The sequence below is a fragment of the Glandiceps talaboti genome, chromosome 21 (assembly GCF_964340395.1).
Source record: "Glandiceps talaboti chromosome 21, keGlaTala1.1, whole genome shotgun sequence".
Lineage (NCBI taxonomy): Eukaryota > Metazoa > Hemichordata > Enteropneusta > Spengelidae > Glandiceps > Glandiceps talaboti.
The window spans coordinates 9,934,471-9,951,248 of NC_135569.1; the positions used below are offsets into that span (position 1 = coordinate 9,934,471).

General features: G+C 34.3%; 2 protein-coding genes and 1 long non-coding RNA gene across 3 annotated transcripts in view; 2 read left to right on the plus strand and 1 right to left on the minus strand.

Moving 5' to 3' along the window:
* The window catches only part of LOC144451100 (uncharacterized), a 44,159-nt gene extending 38,653 nt beyond the window's left edge, over positions 1-5,506 (plus strand). The window contains exons 5-6 of the transcript XR_013482280.1: positions 1,127-1,263; positions 5,375-5,506. The gene's annotated coding sequence lies outside the window, so the exon portion shown is untranslated. The remainder of the gene's footprint in view (positions 1-1,126; positions 1,264-5,374) is intronic.
* LOC144451098 (voltage-gated potassium channel subunit beta-2-like) overlaps positions 4,965-16,778 on the minus strand; it is a 144,654-nt gene continuing 132,840 nt past the window's right edge. The window contains exons 4-12 of the mRNA XM_078141870.1: positions 16,435-16,472; positions 12,918-12,997; positions 12,131-12,220; positions 11,337-11,467; positions 10,682-10,888; positions 8,827-8,921; positions 6,920-7,040; positions 6,528-6,616; positions 4,965-5,201 (exon numbers count right to left, since the gene is read on the minus strand). Coding sequence (XP_077997996.1) covers positions 4,965-5,201; positions 6,528-6,616; positions 6,920-7,040; positions 8,827-8,921; positions 10,682-10,888; positions 11,337-11,467; positions 12,131-12,220; positions 12,918-12,997; positions 16,435-16,472 — 1,088 coding nt within the window. The remainder of the gene's footprint in view (positions 5,202-6,527; positions 6,617-6,919; positions 7,041-8,826; positions 8,922-10,681; positions 10,889-11,336; positions 11,468-12,130; positions 12,221-12,917; positions 12,998-16,434; positions 16,473-16,778) is intronic.
* LOC144451102 (uncharacterized) lies at positions 6,609-11,006 on the plus strand. Its single transcript, XR_013482281.1, has 3 exons — positions 6,609-6,684; positions 7,615-7,703; positions 10,737-11,006. It is a non-coding gene; the product is annotated as an uncharacterized LOC144451102 (long non-coding RNA).

The following is a 16,778-nucleotide window of genomic DNA, read 5'->3' on the forward strand; positions in this document are numbered from 1 at the left end:
CCAAAATTCAGATCTTGCTATTTTCATATAGAATATGTAGTTTCTTTGTGGTTTCTGCATGTCTGTATCAAAGAGAGCCAGTGAACAGTAAATTGAAACAAGCTGTAGATTCACTACAAAATTGGACGCCATTTGATATTTCTATGTATCTATCAGGCCATGGTTTCTCTTTTTTTGTATAATATTTTTTTTTGCAAAAATTCAAAAATAAGTTAAACTAATTCAAATAATTTATTTATGAAGAATGCACCATTAGACAAAATCCTATTTCATATTTCATTATTTTCAAATAAATTGGACCAATAACTAAACCTGATGTATCTTTTGAGGTACATAACGTGACATCAATAAGTGAAAATATAAATTACTTTTTATAGCCATTACTTAATTATCTTTGGTTTTATGATTGTAAACTGATTCTTGCAAATTTAAATCATACAGTTTCCTGTAAAGTGTAATGCTAAAACTTACTTATGTGTGTGTGTGTATGTATGTATGTATGTATGTACGTACGTACGTATGCATGTACGTGTGTATGTATTTACGGGTTAAATCCGCCCAGGGCACTAACCTGCGTCAATACGGTGTACAGACATGTGCATGCATGTACGCATGTATGTATGTACATACGTACTTGTGTTCATGTATGTATGTGTGTATTTATACTAAGCTGATATGTTAAATCATACCAAAACTGAAATGGAAATGCATAAAATATGATATTATTCTCTGATTGAAACCTGATTATGACTCCTAGAGTTCCTTGCATCATTGTTTCATTCAGTAGAAATTAATCAGGAAATAAGAAAAAAAAATCATACATATACATATTCTCATCCAGATTATCTTTATCCCTGGTTTTAATGTTACAATATCATTTTATCAATATCACTTTCCCATATTTTGAAAAGTTTGATATTAAAGTTAACAAGTGTAATATGTGCGATTATACATTTTGCATTTTTGTATTAACAATTATACGAGTAGCAACAAAATCTTGTAGACACTTTGAAAACTGCATTCTGTCTTTCTTCTGAAATGTTGCTTTATATCAATTTCAAACTTAATAATTTGCATCCAACAGTAAATTCACTTTATTTTACAATGTATTTGTACAAAATGACAGGTATGATCAACAACACACAACAGACTGATCACTTGGGTATCCACTCAACTTGGCAAGATATCTGTGTTTGGAGAGAGGATCATGGTCTTAACAACACAAGACGGACGGGAACAGTACACGACAACGGACAGCTTCAGGTAGGATATCATTTCAACAATTTCAAACTGCATTCACGTAACTTTTTGGGTATACAGTACAGTCAGTATAGTCTGTTTCACGGGGGCAACTATTGTTAAACTTCAACGCACTTTTTTAACGCATCATACCAAGGAACACAAAACATTATTCAGTTACTATTGTATACTGTATCAATATCTACAAAAGTGGCTCAAACCAATTAAGGAAAATCTCTGTTGAACATTTCTAGGTCCTTTCTTTTTTACGGAAAGGTTAACCTAACAAAGGTATAATTCAATCTGTATTACTCCATACAGATTTCTTTAGAAAAGCCTGGTGGACAAATGTGAACAGAGCCCTCTATGGTTAAAAATGTAGTCCTAAGTTATATCAGAGGACATAAATTATGGTATAACAAACAAACTAACAAATGTTCTTTTATTTACACATACTGATTCTAATGTGAAATACTGGTGGACAGCAAACTTCTATCTCTCAATTTTAAATGCAATTCAAGAATGGGACAGAGATTTTATAATCATTATTTCATGTATTTGAAAAAAAACATGTCTTTTTATAACCAAAAGTACATGAACAGCTCTGGTCATCAGACAGAAATGTTGGAATTTTTTTGTTTCAATTTCTTACACTGTCAGTTAAATTTGTGCTCAATCATCTCGCATGTATCTGCTCAGATTGAAACATTTTACCAAAAGTTTTCAAAACTGTTAAAAGTGGCACAAGCGGAGTGTGAAAATACTGACATAAAACGTTGATGAAATAGTTTAATATTTAATGTCAATGCATTATGACAGTTGATTGTGTATATAAATGTCAATCCTTTGACAGTTTTTGGTATGCATGATAAATCACATCATCGGACCGTTTATAAATGATATCTTGATACCAGGTTTCAGTTTAGTTATTTGCAAGTGGTGGCTAAGTTTGGTTCAGTAAGTCGAATACTATCAGTGACTTTTAATTATGCATAAATCTAACCCAAAAAAGATATAAACTCAGCTTGTGCCCCTTTAACATCCATAAAAAATGACGCTACAATGGAGACATAAAGTGTTTCATTTTGCTTGAATCTTTAAAAATATTTGGAAAAAATGAGACCTTCTGATTGCAAACTGAGGACATGAATTTTACCAAAAAACAGTCATCTTCTCGATTTCATTTTTGAGAAAATTTAATAGTTAAATCATTGCTGTCCACCAATGTTCCAAAATTATTTCCTATTTTTTCAGACCCTATCATAAAGTTTTTCTCTATCCTTAAATAGATTCAGAAATACATTCACGGTTGGGAATTACCAAATTTCCCATGTACACAAGAACTAAAAAATTCAAAACTTAAATGTCTCAAAAAAAAAAAAAATATCTAATTATAATTTTTTATCAATATGAACAAAACAGAAACAATTGAAAACACCCGTTCTTTTAAACCCATTATGAAATTATACTAATAATATTAATGGAAAACTCATATAAACAAAATCGCTATAGATAACTTAATCAAAAAAATATAATCGCAAAATTAACTTACAGTTCTTTGAAAATTTATGTAAAATATAAAGATATATTATACTTTTGCCAAGTGTTTTGTCTGGCTGAATCAGGAAGTAGGATTTGGAGATATTTCTGTCGAGAGTATCATGGTGAAAATATGGTCAAATGGAGGACTTTGTACAGGTGTGAAGGCATTACTAATGTGTAGGCTGACAATGGCATGGATACATGTCCTGCCTACAACCTAACATATTAAAATTATGTAAGCTTTCAGAACAGATGTTCTTTTTTACAGTTGAAATATTTCCATTGTAGGGACAAGAGAACCATCACAAAGCAATACCCTACTTGGTATACATGTATATGCATAAATTAGCATAAATAATCAGGTCCCAAATTTGTTTTTGTTCCGCTGAGGAAAATACAAGTAACTAAGGAGCCTTGTCCACTATCAGTTGCAGATGAGTACAGACAAAACCCTTTGGCCATTAGTATTTTCAGGCAGAATCAAATTGGAATTTTTATATTTGCACATTTAAGAAAATAATGTGTCAAATGATGGAAATTCGAAATGTTTACATTGATATTTATATGCATTATAGGACATAGCACGACTAAGGAATAAATTCCATATTTTCAGTTTGAATGTGTATGATACATTTTTTGCATTTTGGTTGTCTACATACAAATATTCACCTCCAAATCCAAACTACTGACAAGCCTGACTTTAAACACTTGGCAATGAAAAGACTTCAAAGAAAACAAAACTTACTTAATGGTAATATAATTAATAACAAATCTACACAAAGAAAACCCCATAAATTTTAACGTTAAACTGACTTATCAGCTGCCTTCCCTGACCACTGTCTCTTGCCATATCTTATTATAATGTCCAAAGCATCTTGTTGTTTCGGGAGTGCATGTTTTTTGTACAGAAGTCTAGTTACCATTTTTTAGGTAATTGTAAATAATTGTCAGTATGCTATGACGCTACTCAACCCAGTCAGTAATTTCAAGCTAAAAATGTTACGCAAAAAAAAATTCTGGAAAACAAATTGAACTTTTCAATCAAGAAAATAATTCTTGATAATGGCATAATATGGTTGTTATTCAAATTTATGCTAATTATCTATGAATCCAGACTGTTCATTGGCTTCATGTGACATAGTATGGTGGTTATTCAAATTTATGCTAACTATCTATGAATCCAAACTGTTCATTGGTCTCACATGACAATATGGTGGTTATTCAAATTTATGCTAATTATCTATTATATATGGTCGTTAAACAAATGAAGCTTCCCAGTGCACAGCATGACATTTATTTCTATTACTTTACCTAAATCACATCTTTTTAATTTAAAAGTTCTGGCTGGCCTCACACCCCAACATTATAATACATGCTTCGATCAATCCATAAATTTCACAGAAATTTCAGGTTTTCAAATAATATTTTGATCAGGTAATTTGGAGGTTACAAAGTAACGTGTAACAAAAAAAATTAGAAAAAAGAAAAGTCAGCAATACTGAATTCCAGAATAATTTAGAAAATTATGTTTTCATAGATTTTACAAACTAAGGGGTTAAGTAGGGTCATAGTTCAAAGTTCGTGTTGATGTGTTTGTTAATCATGTTCTATATATATCCTTGTCATGAAATATTTGTCCAATCACGTAGAACTACTGCATAAAGTTTGCTCTTTTTTCTCTCTCATTTTCTGTTTTATCTTTGAAAACGTATTCAAAGTAGTGTAAGCAACATAAACCATCCATTTTTAATACATATAATTCTCTCTTTCTTTTGGATAATTGTATGTGATTAGAATCAAATAGTCTTTCAGCAAGGATTCGTAAAATTTTGTAAAAGGCAATTTTTGGAAGAAGTATTGATTGAAGTAGTGTTGTGTTAGTTATAAATGAGTCTGTCAAAGGTTGTTGTCATGGTAACAATGAATGAGTAGATGTCAAGGTTAATCTTCATTTGTGTATGTCACCTTGATCTTCCCATCCCACCGAAACCTGTCCCCCGCCCACCACGTCCTACCACCGCCGTCGTAGCGCTAGGACGTGGTGGTCGGTGATGTCCTCTTCGTCGGGGCTCAGATGTTAGTTGTTGTATTGGTTGTGCTTGTGCTGTGATTTGGCGTTCATTGGAATCAACCTCTCCCATACAAAACATGGAGAGGCAGTGGTTAGGGAGGCATGCCCGAAGTCAGTGACTGCTTGTACCAATTCCTGCAACTGTACCACCACTTCCTCCTCCCCCGCCGCCACCTCCCCCTCCCCCTCCCCCAGCAGATGTTGCAGTCTGTGCACTTGTACCAGATGCTTGTTGCGATATATGGGCTGCACATGCTGTGTGTCTTAGAATTGATTTCTCCTTTTCAGGTTTGTTACCGAGTATTTTATCAATCTCTTGCATTATTTGAGGAGTAAGTTTCGGAACAAACTGTAAAACAAAATATCAATACAGATAATTAATGAAAAAATTGTTACTATAAAATCCAATACAATGTGGTGCCTGGCTAATCAAGTGGTTCACTGAAGGGTAATTAAAAACATGATACACACAGATTAAAAGTTGAAACTGCATGTAAGGTATTTCTTCTTCTTTTTTTGTAGGATACCCTTAAGGAATGATTTGGATGAAAGAGAGAAGGATTGACTGATTTAATTTTGGCAGCGATCAAATTCTATATCTCCTATCTAGATTGTACTGATGCCTTGGTTCAAATATTATCAGCCATTGAGCACCAAACTGTGAGTTCACACATACAACTCTGATAATTGAGTCTTCGGTTTGTTTTAAGATAGTCACAAACTAAATCTATTGTTGTATGATTCTAATCACCCTGTGATCAAGATAGTAGAAACATTGGAAGTCCCCAAACAGTACACTGCAAGTTAATGGAACTCGGTCAATGAAACTCTGCGATGCCTCCCTAATTAAACCAATGTCCATTCAATAACTTATCACTGTTGTATTAACATGCTGTGACAATAGTTTTAGTTTGTGTCTATCTTTATAGTTAACCAAAGGTTCAATTATCAGTCTGAGAGAGTCGTACATGTATCTACCATACCAAGTATTCTCTAATTTGTTGAGCCATACAGTAAAAGTACATGAAGCCCTGCAGTTTGTGTATGACACGTACTAAAAGATTACAATTAATGGACTTGGAAATGTTCATTTCAATCGATGGTACTATGGAAGGTACCAAACATTTGACATTGACACTCCTGTTTTAGTGCACAATGTCACACAAGCTCAATAAGTGAACTTAGTTCATGGGGGGTCTAGTGTCAATGCGATTACTGAACTTCATTTTTGTACTTCTAACCAAATTTTGACGGAAAACTTTCACTCCTTCAATGATAACAGCTTTTGTATTTACTACTGATAAGTTGATAAAAATTTACTTCTAATGTGATATATAGTGTTGGATTTCTGGTAGTATTTTAATGTGTTTATAATCATGTTTTTACATTACATCGATCATAGTGGTGTGACCGCTACAAGTTTCATCATAGCTTACATATATGAAAGTTTGTTTAGGAGAGTGGGTTTTGACCTAAAGGAATAAACGATGTTCATTTGTTGAGCTGATGTGACATTGTGAGATTAATGTAACACAGACCATATGGAAAACATAACTACCTGAACTAGACACTCACACGTGAAAAAGAAAGAAAAATCTACCTACCCCACCTAAATCTAAAATTGAGCGTAATTGGAACCACAAAGTTTTGTTGTTGTCAGGTCTTAGCTACTTACCCTAATTGCTTGGAGGTTTTCATACAATTGATCTGTGTTTGATGCACCAAGTATTACAGAAGATAAACTTTCATTTTTCAGACACCATGCTAGAAAAAAGAAATATGAAAACCAACCATATAATCTGGCTGTATAAGATGAAACCACCAGCAATACAGTGAGTAAACTGTTTACAAACTTTACATATATATTGGACAGTGAAATATAGTCAATTTTAATTGGTAAATTTGAAATAACTGACACACTTCTATCCATGTACTGCACATTGTGATTTCATTTTGGTTATTACGTTTACTGCTGTTTGTTCTTTTGTGAGCACTCATCACATACATCTGACACAATTTCACTCAAACTTCGCTACATGTAAAAAGACAGTTTGAATTGTGATTTACCTATAGCAAGCTGTGGTAGAGTACAACCTATTCTATCTGCTATGATAGTAATTTCTCTTAGTTTGGCTTGTTGTCTGCGACCCTCTTCACTTAGCACCTTGTCTTTTAGCCAACCATATCCCTGTGTTTAAATAAAACGCATTAAAAACATCAACCTTCTAGCATTGTTATCAATGAAAGGGGCACAAGCTGAGTTTATACATGTTTAGGCGTAATTTTTACTGCATATTTAAAAGACACTCGCAGTATTTTACTTACTGAAGAGCACTTGTAATTGACCGACCTCAAACCTGGCATTAAGATATGATCCAATGAGGTAATTTATCATGCATATCAAAACAATGTTCAGGAAACCCCTACTATTCAGTCCAGTGTTCTAACAATGCTAGAAGACATGCATCAACATTAACATAATTTATTACGCTAGAGTAGTTTAATCAAAGTTTTTTGTTAGTATTTTCACCTTTGTATTAAGTTTATAAACTCAGCTTGTGCCCCTTTATGACAGAGTGGCATATGAATGTCATACTACAATGGTGATAAATTGTTGTGTGATTCACATACTAGTGTATGGTCGAGACCTATTCCAGTATTTTTACTTATTATAATCGTTTTCAAGTGTCAATTCAATTAATTATACTAGACAAACTCTTACATCATACTTCATTAACACTACCTAAAATTCTAATCTTCAGTAGCATTTATCCAAACAAGCATTGTGACATGGAACATATCATAGAACAATATGTTGACAAAGACTGAAGTATGAAGTCGAAAATTTCAGGTAAGAATTTTCAAGTTTGCATTTGGAACAAAAGTTTAGAGTATCTTGTACACTGGATGACCAACCACTGATGAATTTTCATACATGAAACAGTCAACAAAAATGCTAAATTAAAACCATTTCAAAATTGTACACTTCTAAATAATAATACAAGCCACGAAAGTAGATAGAATCCTATCAATCAAATGTTTTATTGTCATTTTGATTTCAAGGTCACAACATGCACATACAAATACTCTAAGGCATAAAAAAAATTGTTTGGTTCCGGTTACCCGACCTCGCCTAGTTTTTCACGTATTTGAGAAAGAAATAGTGGATGTGGAAACTTAAAAAGACAGTATAAAACTGTTTTTCCAATCTGTAATGGCTGTACATCTGATGGGAAGAAATGAAGAACACAGAGACCATATGGAAAATATAACTACCTATTCTAAAATTGAGTGTAATCGGAACCGCACAATTTTGTTTGTTAGGCCTAAGTGTGCTCTACTGGTACTTGTACATAATTGGATTCTATTACAGTTTATAACACATTGGCTTAGATCGTACCATGTGGTGTGGACTATGACCCATAGTGGCATTATTTGCATAGCACGGAAGTCAAGTCATTGGTGATTTACTTTCACTATGGAAATAGTATGTACCTGAGAATGTGATGTTTTATAAAACATTTATTGCCATGCCTTATTCAGGCACTACATGTAGTTGATGTCATATTAGCCCTCATGGTAATAGACATCTTCTAGTGTACTCATAGCTAGGCAGTAAGTGTATAATATTTACAGCTAAAATGATGTTGGTTTGATGCTTCAGTCATGGGACATTACGTTTTTGACACAGTCAAAGATAGCCATATTTCAACTCTAAACTAACGATAACAGAAGGATCCTTTGCCAAATCACATTGAACCATGTTAAGTATTGCTATTTTTTCACAGTGCAGTAACAACAGGCTTCAATTGTTTATTTTCTAACTTGACTACTTCTACATCCCCACTGTGTATGGCACCTATGTAATTGTTTCTTTTGCATTTGAGGGTGTGTAAAATATATGTTTACATGAGTGAAACACCAAACCTCATTTTAGCTGTACGCATTGAGAGAGTCAGTTTATATAAACCTACCTTGAGAGCTGCTCTGGAATAGAATGGGACACCATCGTCATATTTGCCTGTCAGAATACCACATGCTAATGGTGACCATGTACTGGTACCTAACCCTAGAGACAAACAAGAAACACATGTAAATGTCAAGTCAAATCATGTCGTGACTGAAAAAGTATTTTGTCAATTTGGAGCACATAGAAATAGAAATATCTATTTTTTGGTTTTTCATTGAGAAAAGAAAACACTATAAAATCTTTCAGGATTTTGGATCCTTTCTTTTCTAAAACAGAAGTGGTGAAGTATGTACCTGAAGATTGTTTGAAATTATCCAGGGTTCGTACACTTAAAGCAAAACAAAATTCCAGGACTTTCCAGGGGTGTTTCGTCAGTTTTCCAGGGGTATTCATATTGATTTTGGACATTTTCCAGGGGTGTTGACACTAAAGTATATTTTTTGAATGACATCTAATTGTCTGATGTGGACGAGAAAAATCAACAACAGTTCCCATATGTCACAAAACATTTTAAAGACAATCGACACTACGCAAGATATTGGTTTCAAAACCACGTTTACACGCTAAGATTAACGGAGAAACCTCTGTCCTACCCCCTAAGCAGCCGTTTCGTCAAGCTGGTGCATTGATCGTGTAAGATTGAGTCGCAGCATTCGTCAGTCTAATTCAGACATATCCAGAAAAATAAATCAAAAACTAAAGTTTGTCCTCATTATTGTATGGTTTGATGTTACTAGAGTTATAAGCCACCTAAAATAATTTTTTTCTTCAAAATTTTGAATAAAAACGTCATCTACGTAACGAAATTTCGAGCTATGAATAACTGAATACATTCATCGCTTGCGTCTCGATGTTTATGTACGGATGCCACGAGTTGCGGAACATCGCGATTTCAACTCAACTTGACCACTGACGAATGTTACTGTACCGACAACATAAAACAGTAGTTATTCTTTTAGAACATGTAACACAAATACCCATTTATCGACGAAATAAAAGTCACAACTGTACTTCTCTAGGCCCTAGCCCTATCTTGTAGTATCAGTCGACTGGTGCGCCGAACTTGTAACAATTTCTAATCGAGGTTGATGATGCGTTGATACTCGCTACAGTGTTACGATAATCTTGTTAACAGACCTACTGTACATGTTACCCCGGCGCGGCCGGGACTGTTACAATATCATGTCCCTGAAATGACGACGGGGAGATGTATGGAGTAGCAATATATGCAAGATCGAAAGAAACACTGCGGCCGGCGCCCATTCAACTAATAGGCACGGTCTGTAGGGCAAAGTGTCTCGTGGAACGATCGCTTGACTGTCTGGGTTCAATCGGCGTGGCGAAAGACTTTGAAAATATTTTCGCAATTTCAAATTTACGAGATTCAGAATCATATGAATGGGTGGCTCGAGCACAGACATGACGATCGTCAATATTAATTGATCGATTATACATGATCGTTTTCCAGGGTTTTCCAGGGCGGGTTTGAAATTCCAGGGTTTTCCAGGGTTTTCCAGGACCGTGCGAACCCTGTTATCACTTAATGATGACAGAAATATAGCCATCCCACTAGCTGCAAATATTTTGTTCATAAAATCAAATCAGCGCCCTCAACGACAATCACCCTGTTTCTGTACTACTTATGGATAATATTATACAATGTCTAAATATTGGTATTTAATAATTTTCAGTGAATATACTGTGGTTGTCTGATCAAAAATTATATTCCAATAACATGAGTTTTATCTTGGTGACAGATTCAGAACAAAGCTTTCGCTCGCATACAATGTTAATACATACAACTGCCGTACAGTTACAAAATATGCCACGGACTAAAAACATCATTATAACAAACTCACCTATTTTGTGGTAGAGTTCTGGTAACTGTGTTTCTACCTTTTCTCTATTAAACAGATGATATTCAGATTGTTCTAATACTGGAGGAATAAGATTAAATTGCCTAGCAACAGAGTAAGCTTCCATGATTTCCATCGAACTCCATCTTGATGTACCCCAGTACATTGCCATACCTTGGTTTATACAGTAAGAAAACGCTCTCACAATTTCTGTACAGGACAAATAAATGATACATTCTTTCATTACTGCAATTTGCAAAGACTTCATTTATAAAGTAAGTAAATACAATTTCTGTACAAGATATAATAACTAAACACATACATTTTTTTCTATTTTTCAAATGGTATATTTTTGTTTGCTTCTCCTGTCATTTGTACGGCGTATTGTGATTATTTTTTTAATGTAATACACTTTATAAGAAATAAAGATAAATTTCTTTACAAAAACAAATAAATAGCGTGCTTTAGTTCACTGATTTGTATTTAGGAACATGTTCTCAATTTCCATACCAAACAAATAAGAAGTCAAAATGATGTGGATTCGGTCTGGTGGTTTTTGACTTGAAACACACATCCATGCCTATAGCACTACTGAACCTTATTCAGTTCCGTTGTGCTAAAATTTAAAATGATATGGATTGATTGGTTGAAATCTTACCTTCCATGGGAGTATTTGGATCTGGTCTGTTAGCTAATACAATATCTACATAATCTAATTGTAATCTTTGTAAAGATGCAGTTAGTCCTTCTATGATATGTTTCCTGGATAACCCTCTCTCAGTTTCAGCTCTGTAAAATATGTTATGTTTCAAAATCAAACTTAACTATATCATTTTTAGCATAATGTTTCCATAGTCTGTAAGTTATGCTATACAAAATGGGAATACCTCAAACTACTTGAACCTATGCACATGATGATTTCAAAACTGCTGTAGGTACTAATTGTGAATACATTCTGAAACTGACTTACTAAACCTGTCATGAAATCTTACATGGAATAAAATCTGGACAGTCTGGAAATGTGTGCAAAACAGATGCATATCTGGTCTATGATATACACAAAGTATAATACATGTATACAAAATAACTTCTGTGCAATGCTGTGATGAGTCAATTGCCTCGAGTACATGTAAAGCGGATACCACACACGTATGTTGCTTGGCATTGTGTCCTCTATTGATAGCTAAATTTTGTTGTTGTGGGTCAGTGTGATAAAAACTAGCATTTCTTATGAGTCATTACATAGTATTAAAGATATAGGGGAATGTCAAATTGGCTTAGGGGGCACACTGTTGCTTGGTGTTGGTAAATTTGAATACATTACTGAATAAACATGTCATGAGGACTGACAATTTGGGACAATTCTGAAAAACTATTGGTCTTGGACTGACTGATGTTAATTTCGCACACGCTGAACACCACACCACACACTGATAAATAAAATCCACTTACTTTCCACCCCAATATACTTTAGTGGTAACTACAATACTAGATCTTCTCCAGTTCTTTTTCTTCAGTATTTTACCTAGCACAATTTCAGCCCTACAATGAAATGATAACAACATTACAGTGTTAAAATGTCTTCTTAAAAGACATGATTGTAAAATGTAGATGTTGGGTTTTGTTGATTTGCGCTACAGTAGGATTTGTTTAAAGTGGCCATATGGATGAGGATTGGATATTTATTTTGGATTTTTAATTCATAAAACAATTTTATCGTGGCCTCCTACTTGAAAAATGAATGTAAAATAACATATACCAAGTCCTTGTTTGTAACTCAATAAATTGCAAAATGTTAAGCGAGTAAAAAAAGTTTTTTATTGTATGTACAATAACAAACATTTTACACATTTATCAGTCTTTGGCAATTTATTGAGTTATAAACAAGGACTTGGCATATGTTGTCGCACTGATTTTTCAAGTAGGAAACCATGATAATATTGTTGTAAAAACTAAATATCCAAAATAAGTACCCAATCCTCATCCATATGGCCACTTTAACAGTAAAGACAATGAACAGTAAATTAAGCAGCTACATTTATATTTTGGGCTGATAGCCTTGGATGTACAGAATAAAAGACACCACCACTACTACTACGACTACTACTACTACTACTACGTACTACCACTACTACCACTACTACTACTACTACTACGACTACTACTACGACTACTACTATAAAAGTTGTCATTCTGTGTGTTCATTTCCATGTTTTACAATATAACATACTGTACTTACTTTCCACCAGCATATACTTCAGCTGTGTCAAACAAGTTGATACCAGTTTCAAATGCTAATGTGACCAGTTCTTCTGCCATCTAAAAATAGAAATATTTTATCTTGAATATTTGATAATTATGATACTTGATCTAAAATGTGAAATTTAGTTAAATTTATTTCTTATTGCAACAATTCCATTTCTTGATTTTAGAAAGTACCCCCATAATTGTCACTTTGTTTGACAAAGAACAATACTTTACATGTACTACAACTGAGAATCAACATTGTGTTTTTAAAAAAATTACAAGACTCAAGTCACAGTAACTTTATCATTTTATCGTCCAAAGAAAACAGAAGTTTGAAAACACCTAACTTCTAGGATGGTAGACAAAGTATGGCAGTGTACAGAATTTAATCATGTTGGACAAATAGCAACTTAGGTCACAGAAAAACAAAAGTGTTACAAAACCTAACTTGGAGGGCGCTAGACAAGGTATGGCACAGCAACTCATGTCACAGTAAGGGGCGACGTCAAAAGATCGATGTTTACAAAAAAACTTAATTGCTTTAGTTTGGGGGTGGGGGGGTTTTGGCCAAAATAATTTCTCAACCGTCAAAAACGATTTAACGCCATACTTGGCAAATTTAGTACAATTTCAAGGCTGCTTTTACCTAAAACACTGCGTATAGTCGGTCCGATTTATCAGCGGTACGCGGTTCAGCTTTCAAATTTGCTGCAAAATAGGTATCTGGGAACGAGGTGGGTATCCAGAGTGTGCGTACGCACATTTCATCAGTTGGCGTCGTCGAGACACGAAGGGTTCGTACAACTTTCTGGTCCATATATGTTCTCCTCACACAATTTATAAATGCCCTTCGAACGACATTCAGAAACTAACGAACAAGATTTGGGAGTTAAATATCAAAACACAACAGGGCAAATCCCGGGCCGGTGTACAGGAAAGCGCAACGAAGTTGTGGCATGCCAAATACAAAAATGACCGACGGTAATTAGCCGAGTTCATGTCCCAGGAGGTCGAGTCGAAACAATCTATTTTGAAATACGTTAAAAAAATATGTTTGAAAGTTAACGAAGTCACAGTGGGTACGTGATCAGAGCCGATCGTTCAATCGTAGTGGTAAATTTTAAAGGACCTTCACGATAATTGATTTCAATAGACTATGTGGAGAGGACGCGTGACGTTGCCAAAATCCACCTACGCGAAGGTTCTAAGTTAGGCCATAAGTTATAACGTGAAACTAATACGAATATTCGTATTATTATTATATTCGAATTTAAATCCGGAAATTACCGATGAGATGTCATGTTTGATGTGACCTCTCAACTTGGACTAAATTGTCGTAGATAGCGTGGTATTGCGAATGTTTATTTCTACACTCGCAACAAGTTGATCGTTCGACTGATGTTGATTCAATCCTTCGTGAAAATCAAAAGTTCGATCGCCTGAAATAATTATTCAGCAATAGTTTTGCAATTTCAAACAGATTTATAGATGTTTGTAGAGTTTGTAGAGAGATGATTGATAGTTGGAACATGCATGTGAAAGCCGTGGCCGCCGCGTCAACGTGTTCATCACTGTCGTGGTGCGATGCGATGTCACAGTCAAAATCAACGGAAACGTGCGAATATATACGACTCGACAGAAACAACTTGAAGGCTAAAAAGCATGAGAGCTGGTAAATACAATTTCTAGTTGAAACTATGTTTTGCAGAGACAGTTAAATGTTTTACAGTTTGAATTGCAATGTTACTACATATAGTTCTTTACTCCAGTGAAAATGGTTACTTCATCCGATCTAATCTTTGGAATGGCCTTTAATGGGAAGTGGTATCCTGCTGTTTGCAAAACATCTTGTCAAGTTTTGTGAATAAAATCTATCTGTACAATCAATTTAGTCGAACTAGTTAACAAAGGCGATTCCTACACTTTCCCGACCGGCCCTGTATTTTTCAGTTAAACAAAAATCATCCGATTAAAGTGTTGCTGATGAGCCTAAGCTTACACCCAGTCACGAAATGTCTCCCATTTCAAAAAACAAAGTGAAACCAGACATACCAGTATTAGTAATCAATGTGACTTGACGTGTAAATTCAGTGTTGTTGTGTTCTGTTGGTTTTCAATAAAAGTATTTTTCTGAGTTAAAATGGTTTTCTATTTTATTTATAATTCAGTATTATATTGGTACGTTGTTTGAAAGTGGAAGTATACAGTATGAGTCTGAAACGATTTTCAATTTTAGGTCAGTTAAGTTAGATGGGGGGGTGGGGGGGTCTGGGACCTAACTTAAGCAATTAAGTTAGATATATTATATTGAACTTTTGATGTTGCCCCTAACTTTATCAACATTCATGAGCCACAAAAAAACAAAAGCGTTGAAACACTAACTCTGAGGGCGCTAGACAAGGTATAGCTGTAAAAGAGCAAGACTGGTATGGTACCTTAATCATTTCATGATCACCAGAAAAAAGATGGGAGAAACTTCTCGGTTATAATATTGTTGTGTAGTAATGGTACAAGAAACATCACTTTTTAAGACTTTCCTCACTCTTTATGTAACTCTGTCTTTTTCGGGATGAAAGCCGAAGAGTACAAACGGGTTCAACCTTACACATTTACATTTCCTCCTATAACCAGGGGTTTATAAAGGCTTGGAATTTAGATAAGAAATGGTATTCACTGCTCTGAAACAACTATTTACAAGTTTTCAACAGTTTATCAGCTACTTTTAAGTACCCATTTCATGTTAAAGTGGCCATATGGATGAGGATTGGATATTTATTTTGGATTTTTAATTTATACAACAATTTTACCATGGCTTCCTACTTAAGAAAATCGATGTGAAACTGTATATGCAAAGTCCTTGTTTGTAACTCAATATAAGGCAAAAACATTAATAAATGCATAAAAAGTTTGTTATTGTATGTACAATTTAAATAACAAACCTTTCACATTGTTTAGTATTTTGGGATGTATCAAGTTTATACAAACAAGGACTTTGCATATACAGTTTCACATTGATTTTTCATGTAGGATACCATGATAAAATTGTTGTATAAATTAAAAATCCACAATTAATATCCAATCCTCATCCATATGGCCACTTTAACATTAACTGACTGTTTGATACAACCATGTAGAAACCAATTTGAAACCACGATCACGTTTTCTGGCTACATAATTATCTGACGAAATAAACCAACTACTACATAGACACACAGGTGCCAATAATTGTATGTCTGTTGCATGTTAGTTATTTAATTTAGACAATGTCACATTCAGTCAATCTTGCTATCCATCTTAAAGTGTAGAATTTACTGTTTCTTGCAGGTCTCTGCATTGTTTTATCAGACACTAGAGCCAGTAAACGCTAATCTAAAATGGGCAGTACTTCTCCACTATCTTTCTCCCTACATGTACTTTATTTCATTCCATACTCCAAAAATTAGTTCCACCTTTGCACAATAGTTTATTTGTTTCTCACTTTCTCACAATAAATCAATGTATTCCCTTACCTCATCTGTAATTTGTCCACCAAAGGTAACCCAGGTACCTACAGAAAAATAACAGAATACTGTTTGTCAGTGTAAGCTCTCTGGGCTCAAATGAAGTGGTAGTCCAGGACACATAGACTACTAAACATATCTAGACTACAAAATTAGCAGTAGTCCAGGACACACACACTACTAAACTTTGTATCTAGACTACCAAATCAGCAGTAGTCCAGGATACATAGACTACTAAATATTGTATCTGGGAAATATTTGATGAAATTGCAAGGTAAAATGGAACAGTGAACAGCACAATTCAATAAAACAACACACTGCATAATTGTACCCAGGGTGTCAGTCACTGAAAT